The sequence below is a fragment of the Varanus komodoensis genome, unplaced genomic scaffold (assembly GCF_004798865.1).
Source record: "Varanus komodoensis strain SLA01 unplaced genomic scaffold, ASM479886v1 scaffold1, whole genome shotgun sequence".
In the NCBI taxonomy this organism is placed as follows: domain Eukaryota; kingdom Metazoa; phylum Chordata; class Lepidosauria; order Squamata; family Varanidae; genus Varanus; species Varanus komodoensis.
Window position 1 is genome coordinate 28,465,998 of NW_025335268.1, and position 24,209 is coordinate 28,490,206.

Consider the following 24,209-nt stretch of genomic DNA (forward strand, 5'->3'; position numbering starts at 1 on the left):
AACTAAAATCTGTCACTAAAAAGGAAGACCTAGCAACTTTGTATTGTTTCTGGCAACAAGCGAAACCTTTTCTTTTCCCAGAATTTTAACAGTTTAACATTAAATTTTGTTTTTATATATTGCATTCCATTCTGTACTGCTGCTATGCTTTTATGCTGATTCAATTGCAATTGCTATTATAGGTTTGTTGTTTTAAGTTTTGTTTGTGTATGTCTTTTAAAAATTCTGGTTTAATTTTAACTTTTGTTAATTGCCCAAAGAAGCTTGGCAATTGGGAAGTATAAAAAGGAAATTAATTCAATAAAAATGTTTTTTACAAGACACTCGAGAAAGCTTTAGCTGGGGATTCCTTTATTAAAGGAACATGCTTCTAACATTTTATAAAGTTCTGAATTTCTGTTAAAGAGGAAGACAGATTTATATCATTTTTCTGGGAGTAATGCTGGAACTGGGGTGTTAGGCAGAGCTTAGCAAACTGGACCCAGGGCACTTTGGGGGAGTGCACAAGCCTAAAGCTCATTACAACAAAACCACATACTGCAGGTAATTCAGCAATGATTTGCTTCTTGATGTGTTTCTGAGTCACCATAAAGCCAGAATTTCCATGCAATATTTTAAAACACTTTTTTAAACAAAACCTAGATAACCTAAAGCCAGTGTGGTGTAGTGGTTAAGAGCATGGAACTGGGACTCGGACGATCTGGGTTCTAGTCCCCGCTCAGCCATGGAGCCAACTGGATGACTTTGGGCCAGTCACAGACTCTCAGCCCAACCTGCCTCACAGGGTTGTTGTTGTGGCGATAAGATGGAGGAGGAGAATGATGTAAGCTGTCTTGAGCCCTTTGTAGGAAAAAGGCAGGATATAAACCGAAAAATAAATAAATAAATAAATAAATAAAGGAAGGCTTTTAAAAATGTTTTTATGACAAAGTTTATTCATCTTATTTTTGGTTCATCATGATGCAGTAATGTCACTTAACCACTTTGGAAGATTTTATTTTCTTTATGTCAGAACTACGAAGAATCAGAGTCCCATTTTTAAACGTTCCAACCTGTCCTGTTGGCAATACTCTCTGCTTTGTTTTCTTCTTGGATTTTCTGTTTAAAAAAAAAACAAATATAATGAGATGCTAAAGACAAAAAAATTACCTTTCATAACTTTTTAGATTTTGCAAAATATATTTTAGATAGATTTATTTTCAATCAGAAGACACAATGAGGCTGGAATTACCTGTTCAAAAAGCAGAAAGGATATGCAGAAAACATGTTCTCACAGTTTCATACTGAAGAGTCTGAAGCAACATGTTCAAAAATTCTGTTCTATTTTGATACTCAGGACTTCAAGACAAACCGAGGTCAGGAGACAATGAACAAAGCAACAGGTCTCAGTACCCATGGAGACTTCATGCTTGTGTTTTGCAAAAAATATTTGTGTATGTAACATGGCAAATCCAGTTCTGAAACTGCATGGACTTTCTAAAGCAGATTGAAGTATGGCTGCCGTTTTGCATGCAGTGATAAGCCACAGTTTAACACTATGTGTAAGAGAAGCAGAAAAACTTCCATTTATACACTCCCTTCCCTCTTTTGCTGCTGTCAAAAGATTCCACTTCCACTTAGGGGCCTCTCCGTTACATCCTGATACATGGAATTCTGGTTTGTCTGAAAAAAATGGCCTGTTAACAAGCCAGGCTCATAAACTTTGGTTTGCTCTTGGCTTGTCCAAACAGAGTTCTCTCAAGCTTAGTTTAAAGCAGAAGTTAAAACTTCTTATCCCTTTCTTACAGGTAGACCTGGGGTGACATGGGATTGGGCAGGGCACAAATCTAAAGCTTATTCCCACCCAAAACTATATCTAAGATTTAGGTGTGAAATAGGTCAACAATGCACAAGGCCCATTTTAACAAACTGTTTACACTTGCAATTATTTCTTTAGCAAATTTATGAAAAAAAAATCCAGTTTGTTACTACTGATTTAGTAACAGTAAATTACTACTGTTTACTGATTTACCACTGGCACCAAGTTTATACTTTTTTTGGCACCAGGCCAAACCCTTTTTATTTAAACAGTATTTTAAACTTAAATAGTTTTTAGGTTTAGTTACTCTGTTTCGTTTATTGTTCTGTTTTTTAATTAAAATTGTTGTTTTAATTGTCCTTTTAAATATTGTAAGCTGTCCTGAGATCTTGTGTAATAGGATGGCATACAAAAGCTTTTAATAAATAAATAAATAAATTTATGTAGATCAGTAAATATTGGCTCACCTCTCTTCATGCCCTTTTTTCTTCCTTCTCTTAAAAGACTCAGATTTCTTTTCCTGTTAATGAAATGCAACAAGAGTAACTCAGTGCCTAGCCATTTCTTTTTTGAGTCAAGCAAGACATGGCTCCCAAATGTAACAGGAATGGATCAGTCATCCAACAAGGTACAAACAAATCATGCAGCCAGGGTTTCTGCACTTGGAAAATTTGCAGAGGTTAGCAAACCTGCTGTTCTGCTGAAGGTTTTCTAGAGTGCCCATCCTCGTGGAAATCTGAAATTTTGCCCAGCAAAAGGTTGCATTTTACTTTAATAGAGAATATTTCATACGAACCATCACATTTTCTTCCTTCTTCACGGCTTTCTTTTCTTTGATCTTCTCCTGAAGAATCTTGTAGTTCAAATATTCCTTTTTGGGGGGCTGCAATGATAGTTTCAAAATAATTTCATTATTTTTTTCAATAACATGGAAATGAATATAAAAGTCAAAAGCAGCCCAAAGAAGAAAGTAGCAACATCCTTGTGTAATGAAGGGGTCTGTGCTTCTTTAAAATATCATTAAAACAATCCATTAGCTGTGTCTTTTTGAAGTGCTCCATGTGTGACTTTGGTTTGCAATTGCCAAACCATTTTGACTTATTTGACTAATGCCTATAAGATTCTTTCGAAAAAATCTGGTTGGGAACCATTCTGTCAGTACTGAGAAAAAAGTTCTCATTTTAGAAACTAAGGTCTTGCTGACTATGAAAATTCCAGCAAGACCAACCCTTTATTTGAACCAGGGATTACATAGGGCAGAACCCAAAAATGTGCTTGAAAACAGTGTATCTGAGCACCTGCAGAGCACCTTTCCTGCACCACCAAAGACTACGAATTAATGCCACTGAAGATGAAGGCCTGCAAGTTCCTGTCAAACAGTCGTGGGGATATGAAGGAGCGGCAGATGCAGAAAGGAGAAGCAAACAAACCTTTTCCTCACTCACCACTACCCACTGCAGCAAAAATGGCTGCGGTGAAAGGCTGACAGAGGGGAGATTTAACACTCACCCTGCCACACATTTCCTCCCTGGAAAATCTCTACAACCATCTCATCACTTTTCTGCTGTTTGGCAGTGGCTTCTGTTCACGGCCACGGGGTCAGGAGTACAGAAAGCTGGCTTGCACTGAGTCAAACCGCAGAGTCCGTATAGGCTGGTCAGCGCTGACGGAGGCTCTCCAGCGTTTCAGGCTGGATTCTTTCCCAACCCGCCTGAGATCCTGGGGATGGAGCTGGGATCTTCTACACACAGAGCAGGTGCTTTGCCACTGAGCTATAGCTTCTCACACTGCCACACCACATTCTCCCCAAGTAATGGCAGAGATTGGAAAAAAAATCCTTATTGGTTCTTTTGCAGATCACTGCTCAACAGAGGAAAATGGACAGTACCTTTGCCCCAAGCATGATAGCACGTTCTTGCTCCAAAATACGCTGTTCTTTTTTCCCAAATCCAGTGATCCCAAGCTGATGCACTTCCAAACGGGACTAAGACATTGTAAAACAGTTAACATAATTAAAAAGCGAACAAAGCAATTTTTTAAGTGGAAACATATGATGGGCATGATGTGATTGTTTCCCCATAGGAAAGGTTGTCAACACTTGAATATAAACATGAAATGGAACCAAACATTTATATCATATGAAGTCCTGATGGGGCTTTCACCTGGACCACTGCAAAACACTATTGGCATTTTTCTTCTTGAGATAAGAAGAAACAGCTTTTTTCCTCTAGCATCTTTTTATTTGGGGTGAAGAAGAAAAACATCTTGCCACCAGAAAGTACTTGATTGCACATATATGCACAAGATCAGGGCTATTATAAGAAACTGCCTTGCACCAGGTCAGGGTTTTGTTCTTCTAGCCCTCAGAAAATGCTGTTTCTAGTCCTCTCTCAGCCATGGAGCTTACTTTGAGTGAGTTTGGGCCAGTGTAACCTAACTCACAGGGATCTTGTGAGTACAAAATGGAAAAGGAGATTTCTGTCAGCCACCTTGGGTTCCTTGCAGGAAAAAGTGGACAATAAATAAAATCAATACATTAATTAATACTGACCAGCAGTGGCTCTCCAGAATTTTAGGCAGGGTAGGTCTTCTCCATCACCTACTACTTGATACTTTCTAACACAGATGCTAAAGTGAATTTAGAACCTTTTGCATGGAAGGCACATGCTCTACTGTGAGAAGGGGAAGAAAGGGATAGGGTCCACATTTGTGCATCTGGAAACATCTATGGGGTTAAATCACACACTGAGTTTCCACCCATTTTAGGCAGAGACCTGTCCTCCCACCACATCAAAATCCAGCTCTAGGGCAAAGGTTGCCTTAGAACACCATCCCAGCTGGTATGAGGCAGGAACAGACAACTGCCAGGGGAAGCATAGAACTTCTCTCACCCAGGCAGTGTGCCCTGATGGGCTGAAGATCCTAAACTAATGCAGTGCATACTGTCTGTGCTTGACTCTCCGTATCTGAGGAAAAGAAAATGCTCTGGACACACTCTTTCTTTCCTTAGGGTCCTTTTCCCAGAGATCCTATCATCTCACAACATACCGTGTGTCTCTTTCCTCTCCTCTTTCTGTTCGGCTGGACCCAGGATAGTGACGTGTATGAGTGTTGCCAGTACATAATTTTCCTTTGGCTACAACCTTCTGCACACTTCCCTTGGAAGAAGGCTATTGAACACAGTAGAGCTTACTCCTAAGCAGCCATGAATAAGATTGTGCTGTATTTCCCTTTCCTTTCTATTTCCAGAGACCTTTTCGTCATGGGTTTCTTTTGCAAGACTCCGACTGTGTGCATCCCATTTCCATAAGTCACATTTGTGTATTTATTTACTTATTAAAACATTTTTATGCCGCCCCATTCGCCAAAGCCTCGGGGCGGTTTACATCACTAAGTTAAAATAATTATAATATAAATTAAAAATATAAACATTAAATTAAACATACAACAATACAGTATAAAATAAGCCGCCCTGGCCAGATAAAATCCAATAACTTTAACAGTTAGAATGCTGCTTGTATCCCACACACATCCCCTGGAAATCAATAGGAAAACAGCAAAATCAATCTGGATGATACAGGGAAATAATGTGGCAAGGGAAGGAGTGCTGGACCTCTTTCAGGCTAAGGTCCAAATTCAATTTTGGAGAAACAAACTGAGGCTATTATTTCAGGGGTAGGCAGGGCTGAATGCAAAAGGGATGTGGCCAAACCCCCAAAATGTCAGCTTAAATCTCTTAAGGCTAGCGACTATGCGTTGAGAGGTGATTTGGAATGAGGAGAATACCAAACAATTGGCAGTTGAAAAAATGGGGAGGGGGGGCATTTGGGGAAGGCCAGATGGGCACTCCAGATGGGATGGCTTTGGCCTACAGCTCTATAGAAGAGAAAGTTTCCAAGTGCATATGCCCTATGTTCCAGTTTGGAAGGATCAATTAATTTTCTTCTTGATGTTCTCTCACTATAAACATTTAACAAAGCAGAACCTTCATAGCCAACCAAGTTTTACCAGAAGCTATCAAAATTCTGCACCTCTTGAAGACAGGCAAGGACAGAATTAGTAGTAGGCACTGAATTCTGGAATGCTCAATCTGCAGTCTCTCTGAGACATCAACAACCCTCACGCCTTTAAAGTTTTAACAAATAAAATAACTTACTTTTTCCAAGTTGAATTGTTGGCCATTCACATGCTTCTTTTGATCAGTATGTTTAGCCTATACACATATTTAAAAAACACAAAGAGTATTTTGTAAAAATGGGTAGTCAAGAGATTTCAGATTTAAAGCCTAAGCAAAAATCCATTTTTATGAGCCACAAGATTTTGAAGGGAAGACAATATTTACAATATTAGGATTTTGCCTGAGGAGACACACACAGAATTGTGCTGCAAACCTAAAATGGGACATACATGAAAACTAATTCCCATTTTTTTAAAATATTTCCTTTTTTTTTTGAATGTCCAGCCCACGGGCTTTTCTTCTCTTTGAAATCAGTAATAGTGAATCTACTTAAAAGTGACAGAACTCTCATATCTTTTGGTATTGTCCAAATATTGTGAACTTGAAGATCATGATCCTATCTTTAGACAAGAAATAGGCCTACAACTCCCAGCATGTCTCAGTGAAGAGCTACAGGATTCTTTCTATCTACATGTGCATAGGATTATGTCCTAAGATCCTATGAAAGGATACTGGAAACATTAATGAACAATCAATGAAATGACAGAATATCATCTGTCTTGTATGGCAAATGATACGTGAAGATGGGGTAATGGCCATTAATTTGCTAAAGGCCACTATAATTACAGTCAGTTTTCACACTGACTGAGTGGATGCAAAAAAGACATTCTGTCTATGAGAGAGTGACAATGAAGATCTGAAACTGGTAATTACATGGAAACTCACAATATTATTAAAATTAGACAAACAGAAAGAAAAGCATTTTTATTTTAAAAATTGGTCTATTTCTGGACTAATAAAAGAACAAGACAAAGCAGAACTTATCTATTGGGAACAGGAAGGGGGAAGCCTATATTTATCTTAATATAATATAATACAAGTATCAGTCATGTAACACAACATAAGTATCAATCATGGCACTGCCTAAAGAAAATTTCAAGCTGGCACAAAGCCTAACCCATCTGATAACAATCCTGATCAGACAGGAAAGCAGAACACTGTAAAAGAATCTGGTAATTACGATAAATAACTCAGCAGAATTAGAAAACAGATACTGGCCTGGTTTGGATGTAGTGATAAGGAATGAATTTGTTGCTTATGAACCTCAGGCTTATGCACTTCTTCTTTAGTTTTCCTCCTCTACTACAGCCAGGAAAAATTTTCTTCCAATTTCACTTGAGCAATTAAGTCTACCATCTTAGGTCTTTGCCCAAACCCAAAGCTGTGATTCATCTTACATATTCTTAGCTGAAAAATACTGGCATTGTTATTTTCTACTGCACTTTGTTGTTTTGCTTGTCATTTCGCCGTATCTTTCTTCTTCTCTCATCTATTCTCATTCTTCAGCATTTCCTAATTTTATTTAGCTCCAACTCCTCTTCTTTTTATCGATATGAGGGAGTTGGTAATCCTTCTTAATTCTGTGAACCGTTAAACTTGGGAGATGCTGTAGTGACTAAGCTGGCTCAAGTTAAAAAAGAAAGACAGAAAGGAACACCACAGCACCCATCAACATGTGTAACATTGTTTTCCTATAGGATTTCAACTGTTATTCCAGTCAAATTCCATTCTATTTTTGAACGTGCTCCTTGCAACATTCACATGTCAACCAGCAGTGCAGGAGCCTAAGTCTTTGTCTACACAACTTGCCTTTACACCACAGGAAGATAGTTTAATCCTAGTAATTACATACATTCTGTTCCTACTTAATTCTTGAGCAAAGCTGGTACCTGGAAATCCAACAGCAGTTATGACATACCACTTCTCCGAACAAGTCCCAACCCAGTTGTCTAATATGTAGGTTCTATGTTTCAAATTGGAGCTAAAAGTGGGTTCTACCACATGAAAGACTGAAAGCCTCAGAAGCATTAGACCAGCTTTTGCCAACTGGATACCTTCCAGATGTGTTGGATGGCAACTCCCATCTTACCTAGCCAGCATGGTCTTCAGTGCATTAGTTACAAATGAAAGGTATGGGTGGAACTAGACTGTCTAACATAGCTTTCCCCAATGTGGTGGCTTCCAGAAATGTTGAACTACAACTTACCATGCCCTGCCAGCATGACCACTGGCTGGGAATGATAAAATTGTGGTCCAACACATACACACATAGCAGACCCTCGGGTGAGGAAGGCTGGTGTAACAGAATCAGTTCTAGCCAAGGATTAGACTCCACATTGACCACAGCAGCTTTGAGGGGGGCCATACAGTTGCTACTCTGAGATAATGCAACACCTAATAACACAGTGAACATAGGAATTAAAATGCCTATTTGGTTTAATTGAATGTAAAATATAACCTGATCAACCATTCAAGGATGTGATTCTGACAGCAAAAGTTAAACCATTTCTTACTGAGTAAACTTGCCCAGGACCACACTGTTGGACAACTTGCAAACAGCCAGCTCACACATCAGTTGAATAAAAATTACCTCCAGGTAGCCAGATAGAGTAGCTTCTGCAAAATAAAAGTGGTGGCACTTGTTTGGCCACCAACATGCCACAGAGGAATATGTGAGCCGGCAGACTAGTAACTCCTTGGAATTTGTTTCCATTTTTTTAAAAGCCACATTACCTACTGCATTATCTGCTTCTGTGCACAGTTTGACTTGAATCCGATCAACTTACCGTGGAGCCACCATCTTCAGCCATTTCAAGTTTCACTTTCTTCTTTCGATGATGACCACAGAATGTGACAACTTCAACCTCTGTTGTGTTTCCCTGCTGAACAAGTTTAGGTGAGGAAACATCAGAGGGGCAAGTTTTTATGACAGACTTTTTCTGATTCATACAGTCATACGTTAGTTCATCTTTCAGGCTGTCAAAGAAGTTGGAGAAATTCTTCCTCTTGGCTGGAATTACAGATTCAGATTCAGAATCCACACCTTTATCTTCTGATAAAGTATTTCTGGCTGACACTGCTAACTTGTCTTTCAGATGTTTCTTTTTGCTCTTTTTCTTTCCATCTGGTAATGATTCACCTATGATTTAAAAACAAACACTTGTTTTTCTCCTCATTTAAGTAAAACCAGAATATTGGATACCATATCATTTTTAAAATTCAGAATGTATGTGACATCTTACTTTCGAAATGTTCAAATAGTGTATCAGCAATGCAGGAAACATAAACAAAATATCTCCCTACTGGTATACATGGATAGGGTTGTGAAGAAATATATAACAATGCTACTCCTGATGCTTTGTTTAAAGTGTAATCTCATGCATTCTAATTTGTTTAAAGTGTGATCCCATTCATGTTAACTTGGGGGAAAAGATCACTGAATTCACAAGGCTTTAGTTCCTATAAGTAGGTAATACTAGATCTGGAATGTCTAATCTTTCAGACAAAGCTGACTGACTCACTGGTGTTCAGGATGGCCTTAAATAGCAATATCTCTTATTTTCATTTCCCCAACTATTCACTGGGAATAATGCTCTTTTTCACAGGGATGTCACAAGGCGCACATGAAATTATAATCCAGTTTTCCCAAAGCAGTGGTTCTTCTGATGTTTCAGCTTTGTGGCACTCTTGAGGAACATGGCTGATGGGGCCTAGCACATGTGGCAAGACCTTTTTATAGCCAGCACCCCCACTAACTGGAACTTTCTTCCAGTATTGATTCAGCCATTCCTTGTGCTGATATTTGGCTGCCAGTTAAATACTATTTTTGCAAACTTTTGAGGTATAGGTAAGTGTTTTATTGTACTGATGGCTCTGTTATATTTTATTGCACATTTGTGATTTTACACTAGTCATTATTTTAGAGCCTTGACTACCATCAATTTCCATTTCCCAGCAGAGAAGACCATTTCAGTGTTGGTCCTGCACCTCTGGAATCTGCTTCCATCAGACGTTCATCTGGCCCCGTCTTTGGAAGTCTTCAGGAAAACTCTGAAAACTTACTTGCTTCCATTATCTGTAGGTTGCAGATTTCAGTGGTATGATTTGATTTAATACTGCTTTATATTGTTTTTTTGCATATTTATTTCTTGCCTATTTGCATATTTTGAGTGTGTTTCTGAACTTGTACTCCACCTTGCCAGGGTGTTAACCCTCAAGGTGGTCTAAAAATTATTTTAAATACAATAGACATAAATATATTATTGTAGTTGATGTGGTCTACAAATAAAGCCAGTGCTTTTCCCAGAAGCAAAAATGACAAATCTGAGGCTGTCATATTTGGACACATCATGAGAAGGGAAGCCACACTGGAGAAGACAATCATGCTAGGGAAAGTCAAAGGCAGAAGAAGAAAAGGAAGATCAAATGTGAAATGGACTGAATCCATAAAGGCAGCTACAGCCTTGAACTTGGAACAGTACTCCAGGACAGTACATTTTGGAGGGTTTTCATTCATAAGGTCGCCATAAGTTGGAGATGACTTGACAGCACATAATAACAACCACCTTAGTTCATATAGCTTGTTAAGCACCCTCGGTTCTTTTCTCTATAAAGGGCAGGATATAAAACGGAAACAAAAATCGCAGCAATGAGACCACACGCAGCAACGACATGGAAACAAATTTTAGCCGGTCGCCACCCGTGAGGAACAACTAGTGCGGGATTTGACGCCAATGAAGGGCTTCCCGGACAGGAATCCTGTAACGTCTGAGAGACCGTGACCTGAAGGAACAGCAGCCAGAAAGAGGGAGGCCGGGGTGGGAGCCAAGAGGGCTTACACGCACCGAAGTCATACAGGGAGCTCAAGACGGTGTCCAGAAGACGGCTTGCGACGGCGGAATTCTCTCTCTCCGCCACACGCCCCAACTCCTCCTCCTCCTCTTCTTTTTCCTCCTCCTCCTCCTCCTCCGGCAAAGGGTCCGCACCCGCGATTTTCACCATGCTATAGTCCTCCTCCGGTTCCTCGCTCGTCCACACCATCCGTCCGAGGGCAGTCGACCGAAGCACTACGCACAGAAGTTTGGCTCCGCGCGACCACCGTCTCCAGCAAGATGGCGGCGCCCACAAGGCACTTCCGCCCCTCCCCCACGACTGTCCTGGCTGACAGACTGCCTCCTTCGGGCTTGGCTTGAAGAGCAGGGAGGCAAAGAGACGGGGAAGCGGGGGCAGGTTAATGGGAGTTGCGCGCCCTCGGCGAGCTAGGGCGGAGTGACTGCAGCCAGGCACAAGTAGAAGTAGCTGGCGATGATGGCAGCGGCAGCGGTGGCCGTCCGGCGAGGCCCCCCCGTCTATTCGGTAGGTGCCTGCTGCCCGTTAGGGGCGGGGTCCGTAGTTCCTCAGGCGGTGCCGGGAACTGCGGACCATGGAAGGAACGTGCCGCAGAAGTCGCCGTTGCTTTGGGTGGGAAACGGTCTGCGCTCTCTCGAAAGCCCCGTAGCACAGATGGCAGCCGGGGGGGGGGGGGGGACGCTTGCCTCTATGGGGTGGAGACAGCGTGTCTCTGTCCCTTGACATCTCTACGAGTACGCGTTGGGAAGCCATCTCTTCTTTATGGGCAGGGAATGCATGTAAAACATGCCTAGCAGGTAGTTATTCAGTAGGCGTAATGCACCTTCTTCTGGCATGGAAACTTGGGGAAGCTGCACCTGCTGTGTTGCAGCCTGTCTGGTAGCTGTCAAAAAGCACAGAGCCAGACTTCATCAGCGGGTGGTTCCCCCAAAGTTGCGGAGTCCAGAGGTAGTATCGAATGTTAATAGGCCCATTGAAATGAACAGGACTTACTATATAGGATTGGATAGAAGCCATGTGCTAAGCATGCTTCTTGGGCATATACATTCATGTGTTTTGATGTGTGCTGGATCTCAAGTATTCAGGTCCTGTTCACTGAACTTATGGATGGTGGTTGGTGTGGCAAGTACACATTTTATCTGGGGAATGCGTGTAACAGTGGTTTTAAAACATTGATAGGTGATAACATGGCAGTTTGAAATTAATGACCTCTATGCATATGTTCTTGACTTCTGGGTGGGGTTCTTGGGATTAAACACCATTGAACTGTGATTTAGCTTTCTTCCCATGATCCAGTGCAAATCCTGTGTTCTTTTTGTCATTTGTTCAAAGGAGTATGTGTAACTTTGGTCCAGTCTTGTGCCTGGTATAAAACTTAAGCTGTAACTGCTTGGTATAGTGCATTAATTCCACAATAATGCTTGTATAATAGCAAATGCCTTTCTGATCATGAAGTCTAGAAGAACTGAATACTACTTGCTTTTAGAGGGTTGTGAAGAATAGTATTTTAGAAAGCAGCAATGTTCTCTTCTTTGTATATTGCTGCAGGAGATAAATAGTTTCTTAGGGTATAGTTGTTTTGCAGCAAGTTCACTTTTCACTCAGTATTGTTTGAGTTTGAGTGGGCTCATTACAACACTGTAAATATTTGGTTTATCAAGAAATTAAAAATGTTTTACTGGAGGAGGAGGAGCTGTGTGTCCACTCTGATGTTTATGATTGGTAGATATCCTAAGCTGTAAGAGAGTACTACCAACCATACCTCAGAAATAATTTAAGATAGGAAAGGATGGGTTTTAACAAGATAGATCTGTGTGATCATAAAAGAATCTGTAGCATCTGAGAAAGTTTAAGCTCTTCACAGCTGTATTTCTTTGAAACTGAATTTTTCAATTATAGATGCCATTTTTAAAGTGTGTGCTAAACATCTCTTACTGCAGTATCAAAAGAAATTCTTAACAAAAATGAAGTTGCAGAGGTGGTGTCCTAGAACAGAGAAATTAATGCCTATGGTTTGAGCAGTAGCAAATGTTGATTTAAAGCAACATTTCTGCACAGCATCAGCTTTGTTCTGCTCTCATATTAATGGGAATATGAGGGTGATTTAACTGACTAGTCAGGCAGCCTCACTTGTGCAAATCTTCCATTCTCTTATAGAGAGCCAGTGGGACATAGTGGTTAGATTATTGGACTGGGACTTCAGAGCTCTAGATTCTAGACTCACCTTGGCTGACTAGGTGAATTTGGACCAGTCTAACCTATCTCACAAGGCTGTCATGAGGATAAAGTGAACGATTATGTAAGTCATTTTGGGTTCCTTGTAGGAACATAGGCAGTAAAAACTATAATAAAATAATTATATAAATAATTATAGTCTTGGCCTGTGTTTTATACTGGAGACTTCTTTCTCTCTCCTTCAGAGAAGCAAAGCAATAGGTCTAAGAGGTTTTACTGTATTTCATTCCAGTGGAAAATTTGTATGTCCTGCAGATCTCTTTGTGGAGAACACCAGTTGTTCAAGCAAGGGCTGAATGCAGTACCACTCCATCCTAACCATTCACCTCCAGTGCTAGCATATAAGTTCACACTGCTGCAAATGACAGGATTACTCTATGTGCTGTATGTGCATCTCCCATCAGAGAAGGCCTTGTGCAGTGAAACTGCTTGGCCAGCTCCATGCCTTCCTCTATAGGGAAGAGCACACAGAAGAGTGAAACTGATACTGCCCCCCTCCCCAAAGAGGCTTAGGCTCTCTCTGTTGGCTCTTCCCCTCTACAAGCACTACCCCCTGCCCCAGAGGCTGGCTTAGTGAGCTGGTAGGCAAAGGCTCAATGCTCAGAGTTAAGGGGATTTTTCTGTACCCCTTGCACCCTCCATTGAGAAAAGGAGCAGCAAACAGGTGAATTATCTTCTTTTCTTCAATCAGAGATTCTCTGTCTGGCTCCTCAGAAAGCTACTTCCTGCAGCCTCCAGGGGAAAGAGTGGGTCTTGTGGAGAGGAGAAGCCCATGGAGAGGGTCTTAACCTCTACAGGCCAAACAAAGGGCAGAGGTGAAACTGATTAGGCCTATGGGTTGGAGGTTGCCCTGCCCTACTGCAAAGCCCTCTTTGATGAAAGCTAAAGGCTCGTGACTTAGTGAGATGATACTGAACATTCTGGCTCATTCTACCAAGGGAACAACTGCCAGGATGTTTGCAGAAGAGATAGAGAATTGAGGAATGAGGGTCTGAAGAAAGCCCATAGTGCTTAAAGTCAGCAAGGCCTTTATGCTATGCTGTGGAGAGAGACACGTATTTTAGAGACTGGTCAAGAGAGAGAGACTGCCTAAAGGACATGGGACAAAGTTGACACTGGGCAGAAAAAGAAACGCTATTGGCAGTGGAGAGATGGAATTGGAGAAGGGAGGGCAAAGGTAAAGCAGGAGGGGTAGGCACTGTTGGCAAGAAGAAAGTGGACAGGCAAGGGAGGATTGAGGGTTGAGAGAGCCAAAGTGGCATGAGATAGTTGCTTGGTGTAGAGTATAGTCAGGTCTTTCTCAACATGGTGACCTCCAAATGTTTTGGACTTGAAACTCTTTTCATTCCCAGCCAGGATGATCAATGGTCAGGAATTCTGGGAGCTGCGGTTAAAAGTATTCGGAAGGTGCCAGCTTACAGAAGTCTGGTGCTCTTTTAAGATTTGAATAGAAGGACAATGTTTTCAAATTGTGCCTTCTATGGTCATGACAGCATTTTGACTTGGTTGTCTTACAGGCAATAAATACCAAGAAACTGGGGGATGAGGAGGGTAACTTAATTTATCATAGTGATTGGAACTATCCAGCCAGTTCCTTGGCTGCTAGCCAGTAAAATGCTGATAAACTTGCAGATGCCAAGGTAGAGTGCTAACAAACTGGCCTGATGATAGGATACCCTCTTTGCAAAGGTTAAAGGGAACAGGTTCATGTTCTAGGAATACCTTGGATCTAAACTGCAAGATTTGCATTGATTTGCAGTTTTAAAATATGCATGTCCTGCCTAAGAGGCTCAATGGAAAGAGCCATACTATAATTTTAAGCAATCATATAAAGAAACGAGCATCACAGCAAAGAAACAGCAGCATTAAAAACCCAGGACACTAGGGATAAAAAATCCTTGGTGGGAACTATTTAAGATCTAACCAAGTTTGAGGTATGCTGAAACAAAACGTATCTATTTATTTAAGGCTTTTATAGGCTGCCCATCTATTAGCGTCTTGGGACAGTTTACAGCAAAGCAACTGTAAAATAGGGCACAGCATCCAATAATTCAATATTATAAAAACCACATTAAAACCAATTAAACATTAAAATAATGGAAAAGTAGAAATGTTTTTGACTGGTGTCCAAATGTCATTTAAGAGAATTGATCTGACCTCCTGGGGCAGAGGGTTACATGGTCATGATGCAACAGTAGAGATGGTCTCAAACCCTGAATGATTTTAAAGCTTATATCTGAGCAGTTTGGGCTCAGAAAAGAACTGTGAGCCAGTGAGTTGCTCTAGCATAGGTTAACCTTCTAGATGTTTGGTACTAGAACTCCCAGCATGCTTGACCAAAATGGCCATGCTTGCTTAGATTGATGGGAGTCCAAGTCCAAAACATTTAGATTGGCATCATGTTGGGGATGGCAGTCAAACTGGCCCTGGTTAACAATGTAGCTGTCATATTTTGAATAAGTGGAAGTTTCGAACACTTTTCAACAATGGTCAGGGGTAGAAGATATTACAGTATGTAATTAAAACAAAAGTGGCCATGCGTCCAGTGCAACCCAGTGACTGTTTTTGTCTGTCTAGATTTAGTGTCAGGGAGGGAAGGGGGTGGGACAATGAGGAATTTGCATACGGTAACAGTCCCACCCTTTTCCTCTCCCTGCCCCCTAGCATGCTCCTTTTTGTTGTCTCCAAGGCTCAGTTGTGTCCTCAAAGAGGGCAGCTGGTGCAGTTCTTTCTGTACTGGCTGTGAGGCGGCAGGGTGGAGGTTAGGCCTTCAGAATCCCAGCTCCAACAGGATCTTGGAGTTGGCATTGTGAGAAACCTGATGCCCACCTACCCCGAGAAAACATCAGGGGGCAATAATATAACATGCATAGTGTATTATGACAAGCTCTCTTTGGATCCACGCTATCTTGTGCCTTCCAGACATGTTTAGACTGCAACACTCAGAATTCCCAGTCAGTGGCCCTGCCGGATGGGAATTCTGGGAGTTGTGGTTGAAATGCGTCTGAAGGCCACCAGGCTGAGCTACGGTAATGAATGGAACTGTGCATTATGACCATATTATTGCTGACATTGTATCTTCCTTATTGGTTCCCGGTTAGTTTCCAGGCCCAATGAGACACACTCATGTTAACTCGCAAAGCTTCTTCACAGCCAGGGATCACAGGATTCAAAGGACTGCCTCTTCATAGTCTTGATATCATAACCTGAGGCTCTGGTTTGAGTGCCCCTGCATGTTGAGATCTGATGAGTATGCTTTTCTGTGGTGGCTTCAAATTGTAGAATGCCTGGCACCTAATTTGTTGAGTTCTTGGCACCAGGCAAAGAATTTCTTTTCTTTCTTTTCTCCCAGGCCTTTTATAAGTATTTTTAATGGCTGTTTGCTTCATTTTTAGTATGTATAACACTGCATTTGAAAATCATTGCTACTTCTAATTATTAATCTTTCTTAAATGTTGAATTTTTGTTGCTTTTTAAAAATATGCTACTTAGAGCATGCTTTATTGTTGGTAGAATTTTTTGCTTTTATTATGTACTTTGCCCTGAGAGCTTCAGGTTCAGGTTGACTCATTAAACTGAATTTATAAAAATAAAATTTATGAAGACATACAAAAATAAATTTATGAAGGAAGCAAGTATTTTTTTTTATTCTGCCCCCAAGAACTTATAAAGGTAAAGGAGTCCCTGCAGATTTTACTCTGCTTAGCCAGCAGCTAATAAGGGATGGTGCTCATCAGGGCTGTCTGAAGAACGGATCACACGGTCATGTGGCCAGCATGACATCATGGGGTGCTGTTACCTTCCCACTGAGCTGGTACCTATTTATCTACTTGCTTTACATGCTTTTGAACTGCTGGGCTGGCTAAGAGCTAGGGGTGCACAATGGGTGATCACGCTTTCTGGCAGAGGCTGGGCTCGAACCGCTGGAGCGCCAACCATTTCTGCCCGACAGTTCCAGCATCATTAAGCCGCTGCACCACTGCTTCCCTCAATCTTATAAAAGCTAGCAGTTATTTTATGTGACTTGTTTGTGTGGGCTGAACTCTTTTTTCAGATTAAAGCAGATGGTGCCTAAGGTGCAATTAAGATGGACACCTAGATCTTTAGCACCTTTGTCTACCCAGATTTCTCATCTTTTTACTGTTTTTAACTTTCAACACCTCTTATCTGTCTGAGGATAAATAGGGTCTCAACTCTTTTTCTCATTCACTCTTCACAGCACATTTTCACCTTAAAGATTACTCTGAGCGCCAAGCTCCCATTTGCAGACATGACACCCAGTTCCTTTAAGGTAGCAAAAGGCACAGATGAAAACCAGGCATAGGGCCAGCCAACCAGCCTGTCTGAAACTATAAGAGTTCTAAGAAGTCTTGTTGTTGCAAGTTTAGAGAAGAATCTGACAGAAACTGACTCATGTAGAATGCACAGCAAATGAAACCATAAAGATAAGCTTGACTCAAGATAAGAAAATTCTCAAACTCACTACCTTCTCTCTAAATCCGCAGCCCAAGGTAGAATTAAACCTGAATTTAATTAAATTAAACCTGTGTTTCTGTAATCTATAGGAATGTGAAGAATGGTGGGATATGATCCTAATTCTTGTGGCCTGGTTTGCTGAGAGATCTGTCTGACATATCTGGACCCTGAACAACCTCATGAGGCTCTGGGGCCCTGCCCCAAATCCTTAGGCTAATCTAGATATGTTATTATCCACTTTGCAAGCTTAGAAAATGATAGCCAAAAACCCTGCAATGATCAGAACTGAAGCATGGATTATCTGGATAGATTTCTTTCTGGGTAAGGCCTGCTTTTGGCATGGAAACAGCCTTGGTTGCACTGTATGATGACCAGTGCCAGGAGAGTGAAAGGGAGAATGCGAGCCTGTTGATACTCCTGGACCTCTCAGCTGCTTTTGATACCATCAGCAAAGGGATCCTTCTGGGGTGACAGTCTGAGCTGGGAGTGAGGGCTACTGCATTACTGCAGTGGTTCTATTCCTACTTTGGAGGGTTGTCTGCGGAAGGTGGTGCTTGGTGAATCTCGTTCAACCCTTTTGGTTCTATATCATGAATGACTGACATCAGTGTTCAGGGAACTGTTTTGTCCCCCATGCTATTTTACATCTACGTGAAACCACTGAGTGGGGTCATCCAGAGTTGTGGAGTGCATTTTCATCAGCATGCTAATGCCAGAACTGCATGCCATTTCTGCCTTTGTCAGCAGGTAAGGCTGTGGACATGGTAAACTGGTGCCTGGCTGCAACAATGGACTTGATGAGAATAAACAAACTGAAGCTCAATCCAGATAAGACTGAGACTGTTGGTGGGTGGGTCCTCTGACCAAATGGAGTATGTTCAACCTCTTTTTTGAGGTTATGCTTCCCTTGAAGGAGCACGATCATACCTTGGGTATTCAACATTGTCACTTGAGGCTCAGGTGATCTTAGTGCCTCGGAGTGCCATCTACCAGCTTTGACTGCTGGCCTGACTATGCCTCCCTATCTGGACAGGAATAACCTGGTTTCAGTAATCTACACCCTGGTCTTCTCTAAATTAAATTACTGGAATATACTCTGTGTGGAGCTGCCCTTTAAGACTGTTCAGAAGCTGCAGCTTGTGCAGAATCAGCACCCAGATTAAGAACTGGAACTCGTAGGTCCAAACAAATACGACAAGTTCTGGCCTACTGGCGTTGGCTGCCTGTATGTTTCTGGGCCCAATTCAGGTTGCTAGTTTTAATCTAGAAAGCCTTGCATACTTTGGCACCACAGTACCTGTTCAGAGTGCCTCTACCAAGTGTGATTTACTCAGACACTGTGTTGAGCTTCTGGGGCTTTGCTCTGAGTGCCATATCTGAGGCAGACTCAACGGGTAGCAACAAGGAAGATGACTTTTTCTGTGATGGCCCCCGATCTATGGAACAGTCTCCCCACTGTGGCCCACCTGATGCCAACCTTGCCTTCTTTTCAGGACCTGTCTTTCAGGTTAAGAGACCTTATACCAAAACTTTAAAAGATTAACTTGGCTACCCAGGGATTTGGGGGAATTACCTATCCTAGGTGTTTTTCTTTTAAAGGGTTATTTTCTACATGACTGTAAATGTTTTAGCTGTTTAAAATTTGCAAAAATTGATTTTGCAGTATTTTATTGTACTTTTTCATCTTGTTTTTATGGATTGTTGTAAACTGCCCAAAGAGCTTTGGATATGGAGCAGTACAGAAATGAAAATAAATAAATAAATACCGTTCTGCAAACAGCATCATCGTTGAACCTTTCAATATTGTGGTGACTATTTTGCATTATGATCTACAGAGCCCTACTGAAGGTACCATTCCATACCAGTGAAAAGCACAGTTTCAGGTTTCTTTCAATGTGCCTTAATCATGGGATGCCTGTACCAGGGAAGGTGAAGAAGTATTTCTTTTTAACTCTCAACTTACCCCTAGCACCCCACTGCCTCCATTGGGATTATTGGAATGGTTATTCCTGGTATGAAAAGTGAATTTTGTTTGTTTCACTCCTTTTCCAATAATGTGAAACTCTGTTCATTGACAGTTCTGACAGAAAGACAAAAAATGGGTTCTAGATCAAATCAAGCCAGAGCTTTCCCTGAAGCAAAAATGACAAAACTGAGGCTCTCATACTTTGGACGGATCATGAGAACTCAAGCCTCACTGGAGAAGGCGATTGCATTAGGGAAATTTGGAGGCAGAAGATGAAAAGGAAGACTAAAAATGAGATGGACTGCATTCATCACAGAAGCCACAGCATTGAACTTGGAGCCGAGCAGTCATGGAGAGGACATTTTGGAGGATTTTCATTCCCATAAATTAGAAATGACTTGATGGCACATAACAAACACACAAACATGGGCACAAATAAAATTGTTCAAATTTCACTCTGGAAACAGATCACAGGTTGCTGTAGGGACAAACCCACAATCAAGCATTTACTTTCTTATTCAATTCACTAACTTAAAAATTGCATCTTTGAATGGTCTGGGCTATATTACTAAATCACACACACTGTTATGGAAAGAAGATCCAATATTAAAATGCTCCAAGAGACCCATCTTGGAGTTCAAAAATTATAATCCACTTGACTCAAGGTGATCGATATTGCATGCACTGGGTTGTCATCAAAAGAACAAGTAGTTGCTGTAATGCTCACTCTGTGACGCATGTGGACGCTTCATTTTTTTGGAACAGTACTCTTGCAGATTGCTATTTGCTAAGTCTCCTTTTCTGCCCAAAAGATTTTTGTTATGATAGACAAGCTTGAGGCCTTGGAACATATTAAAACATGCAATGATGGGTGGAGACATGAATGCTATTCTTAATTGCAAGTTGCATAGAAGTATTAGTGTACCTGACCACTGAAGGCATGTGGTGCCCTGAAAAACTTCCCTGATAAACATGGTTTTGCTGACTCATGGTGATTATTACAAAGGAATTTGTGCTACTTCTTTATAAGGCATTGCACTCATGGATATACCTCCTCTTTGTATAGGCCACTCTTGCCAGGTGTTACTTGTACTGCATAGGTCTAATTAATATCTCTGATCATTGATCTTAAGCACGTTAGCTATAGCAAGCCATTTATATGAAGATGGAACACAAGTCTGCTTACAAAATAGCCCTTCAAAAAGAAAATTGTTGAGGGCATACTAAATGTTTATGCTAACAATTGACTTGCCACAGGCTCCACCAGCCTTCTGTGGGGCACATTGCAGGCTGTTTCATGGTGGCTGTTCCTTTAGGATGATCCAGCTCTAAAAAAAGAGAGAGGTGGGGAGAGAAATGCAAAATGAATTTGATTCTTTTGATGAACACAAAGGAATGAGAAGAAAAAAACACGGTTATGCAAATTTAGTGGCTAAACAAGCATAATTTAAAGCTCTTGGGATTGGCAAGATAAAACTGCTCTAATCTACATATACCATAATTATTATTTGGTAACAAGTGAATAAAGTGACCCTCAAAGGCTATGACCCTCAAACAAAGGCATGCTAGAACAGCAATCAACAAAAATTGGAGCAATAACAATCAATCCCATGGTTATTAGCAAAACCCTAGTGGAATTCTATACCACTCCACACATTGGAACACCCTAATCCAGCAGTTCCCATGGGAAAATTTGGAAATTTAAGAAACTGCTGTGGGCACCACTACAAAATATCTCCCTTGAAGGATGTGGCTAGTCAAATAATAAGAACCAGTCAGTACAGGTTGTTGGCGAAGAAATAATAGTGACTCTAGTGGCTGGGGGAAGGAGGAGAGAAGGGAGAGAGATAGTAGGATGAAGGGGGAGTGAGAGAAAAAGCAAGGTTGGGACTAGGAAGGGAGAAAAAGAGGACGTTTAAGGCTGGAGAAGGGAAACATAGTGGGGAAAGGTTTCAGTGAGAGAAGTAGCAAGGCTAGATGCTGGGAGTGGAGAGAGAGGAGAGATCACAGAAGAAAAGTTTGGGTGGGCCAATGTGAAGGAAAGATTGGGTGGGCCCGGGAAGCAACTTTTTCCTTCTTTTCCCAAACAGCTGATCAGCAGCAGGTTAAAGAATAGGTAGAAGTTGGCACCCTACTGTTTTTGAAGTTCTTTAAAATTAAGAATTCAATATTAAAGGTAGAGCTTTGTGGGTGCAGTTGGAGGTCTTTGCAACTGTTGCACTTGGGACCCATGTCCCTAACAGTAGCTATAGTTCCCTCAGCTATAGATACCTTTATAAATTCCTTAGATATAAAAACAATTGAAGTCAGAGATCAATGCTTAACCAACTTATAAAGGAACAAGAATTCCCAAGCTTTAATAAACACCTGAACCTGGAAATATGCCCCAGCGTTAATGGTTTTACAAGGAAAATTTTTAAAGTTTTGTCATCTCAATCTCATTTTACAATCTTATTTAATGAAAGAAAAACGGGGAGAATGGTTGGCAGCATACCTATTGATTTGAAATACCCAGGCAAATAAAGCAAATAAAGCTAAGCAAATACTTACAAAAGTATTACATGACAGCAGAGATAATGCTAAAAAGCCTAAGAAAGCAGTTTAAGACTAAATTCCTGTACTTCACTTACCTGAGGGTAAATCCTATTGAACTTAATAGGACTTCAATTTGAGTAGGTACGCTTGAGATTGCACTGAGATTGGCCATGTTTGCATGTTATTTTAAGCTCGGATTCTTGACGTAATAAACCACAATGTGCATGTACGATGTGCTGTTACATGCACCCTGTTTCTTATTGCTTCGTTCCTCCCATGTGCACATAAATCAACCAGGCACAGATAGCTTGCTGTTATGTCCCCCCGACCCCATTGTGTCTTATTACAGCCAAACAGGATGATGTTCCAGGACAGCTTTGAACTGGGATTTGTTCTTGGTGTATTACTTCTTTGGTGCAATAAACTATAATCCTGAGTTTGGATATAAACCAAACTATCTCTGCCTGCTCTGTGTATGTGTTGGTGGGAGTGGTAAAGCAGGAGCATGTAACAATAATCTGCTTAAGCACGTTATAGTTGAAAAAGTCAGAATTCCTGGTTTGGAGTGATGTGTTTGTGTAGCCAACAGCTAATGTTTTATTGATGATGTTCCCAGCAGAAAAATCTCACATCAAAGAAGAAAGATGACTTTGAAGATATCTTGGAGGAGAGGCGGCAGTCCAGTGATGTCAGATATGCAATGAAATGCTACACTCCTGTTGTTTATAAAGAACTTTCTCCCTGCAAGCCAAGTGCCATTAAAACTATAGTCCTACAATCTGAGCATGTTCAGTATGTCATCAAACAGGTGAGTGAAACTTTGGTCTGATCTTCCTTCAATAGTTAATATATTTGAAACATCAGCAGGACTCTTGTTTACTGCCTAATGTAAAATAACTCTTTTCCAGTGATTAGGTTTTCCCTTTGTTTCCCCAGGATTTGTATTAGAGGTTCCTCCCATGAAATAATTGTTGATGTTATTTCCTATTCTCTGCTTGGCAGTTCACTAGGGAGGGGCTTTCCAGTTGAGGGAGACCTGTTGGATTTGCCTTTTGCTTGTTTTCTGTAGTTAAAAATTATTATATCATATTTATTTCCCAACTTTTTTCCTCTTGCAAGAAACCCAAGATGGTTTACATCTCCTCCACTCCATTTTTAGCCTCACAGTAAACCTGTGAGGTGGGTTAGGCTGAGATTAAGTGCACTGTACTGGCAGCCAAAGTCACCTAGTGAGTGTTATGGCCAAATGGGGAGTAGAACCTGGATCTCCCAGGTCTTCAATCCAACACTGTAAACACTTGACCTTAGCCAAAAGGCCGAGCAGTGATCCAACACTCTAAACGCTGCACCACACTGGCATAGTGTATTGTATTGTAGATTGTATATGTGGGGTATATATTTACCCCACATGTGTATTGTAGAGCTCAAAAAGTGTAGAAAAGGGTAACCGAAATTACCATGGGCTGGAGTCAGTCCCATATGGGCAAAGTTTACAGTGTTTGGTGGATTTAGTTCAGAAAAGCTGTGAATAAAGAGGGCATATGATAGAGGTGTATGAGGTTATGCAAGGTATGGAGAAAGTATACATAGAAAAGTGTTTTTTTCTCATCATACTAGAACCCTGATCATCTGAAAAAAGTAAATGGCAGCCACTATAATGCTGGTTGCTCGAGAACATGAGTGAAAGGGTGCTGTTTCTCTCATGTCCTACTTGTGAGCATCCCACAGGCCATTGTGTGAGCAAAATGCTGGACTAGATAGCCGTAGGTCTGAATCAGCATGGCTCTTCTGTGTTCTTAAAAAGTCATCAAAATGTTTTTATTCACTACTGCTATTATTCATTTGTAGCTATCAAAAGAGACAGGAGAATCACCTGATGTCATACAAGAAGAAGCAGTAGAAATTCTGGATGAGATGGGACATGGCATGCATATGGGAGCTATAAGGTTTTTTGCTTTCACACTGAGCAAAATATTTAAATGTCTTTTGAGAAGCATCTTTGTGAATGAAGATGGTATGCAGAAAGTAAGTATGCACATGACCATTTGCAGAAACAACTAGGGTTACATGCAAACACAATCGGGGTGAATTTTTGTGAGCATAGTGATTGTAGAAATTGAGTGACAGCCTTTGCAGTTTGAAATGCCAGCTGTTCCCCAACAGATCTTGCTGAGCTCTTGGATTGTGAAGCTACCCACAGTCAGGTAATTGTCCCACTATTGAGGCAATCACTGGGCAGTTGGAGGCTATTGTAGATCTTCATCTCAGGATATTGGCAAAAGTGCCCAGAGAGAAAAGCATCCATGAAGATTCTGACTAGGTTCACGGAACAC

The 24,209-nt window shown here is 41.1% G+C and overlaps 2 protein-coding genes across 3 annotated transcripts in view; one reads left to right on the forward strand and one right to left on the reverse strand.

Annotated features, from left to right (window-relative positions):
• Positions 1-915: 915 nt before the first annotated feature.
• Positions 916-10,934, reverse strand: CUNH1orf131 (chromosome unknown C1orf131 homolog). The gene is made up of 7 exons (XM_044420864.1): positions 10,661-10,934; positions 8,603-8,955; positions 5,955-6,011; positions 3,687-3,782; positions 2,595-2,681; positions 2,266-2,318; positions 916-1,098 (listed from the first exon to the last, which is right to left on the reverse strand). The coding sequence occupies exons 1-7, from the start codon at positions 10,854-10,856 to the stop codon at positions 972-974; spliced, it is 969 nt and encodes a 322-aa protein (XP_044276799.1). The 5' UTR covers positions 10,857-10,934; the 3' UTR covers positions 916-971.
• Positions 10,935-10,977: 43 nt separating this feature from the next.
• Positions 10,978-24,209, forward strand: part of GNPAT (glyceronephosphate O-acyltransferase) — a 38,223-nt gene continuing 24,991 nt past the window's right edge. Inside the window, exons 1-3 of one of the 2 annotated variants that reach the window (XM_044420840.1) lie at positions 10,978-11,171; positions 22,493-22,684; positions 23,725-23,901. In XM_044420840.1, the coding sequence (XP_044276775.1) occupies positions 11,121-11,171; positions 22,493-22,684; positions 23,725-23,901 (420 nt within the window). In that variant the 5' untranslated portion in view covers positions 10,978-11,120. The remainder of the gene's footprint in view (positions 11,172-22,492; positions 22,685-23,724; positions 23,902-24,209) is intronic. The other variant, XM_044420850.1, reaches the window with a different exon arrangement.

What these genes read in the sequence shown, in the direction of transcription:
- CUNH1orf131 (XM_044420864.1), bottom strand. Translation starts at nt 10,856, where the DNA reads ATGGTGTGGACGAGCGAGGAACCGGAGGAGGACTATAGCATGGTGAAA. An exon ending in CTGAAGATGGTGGCTCCACG is followed by an intron (nt 6,012 to 8,602) that starts GTAAGTTGATCG and finishes ATATGTGTATAG; the next exon opens with GCTAAACATACTGATCAAAA. An exon ending in AAAAAAGGGCATGAAGAGAG is followed by an intron (nt 1,099 to 2,265) that starts GTGAGCCAATAT and finishes TTTTTTAAACAG; the next exon opens with AAAATCCAAGAAGAAAACAA.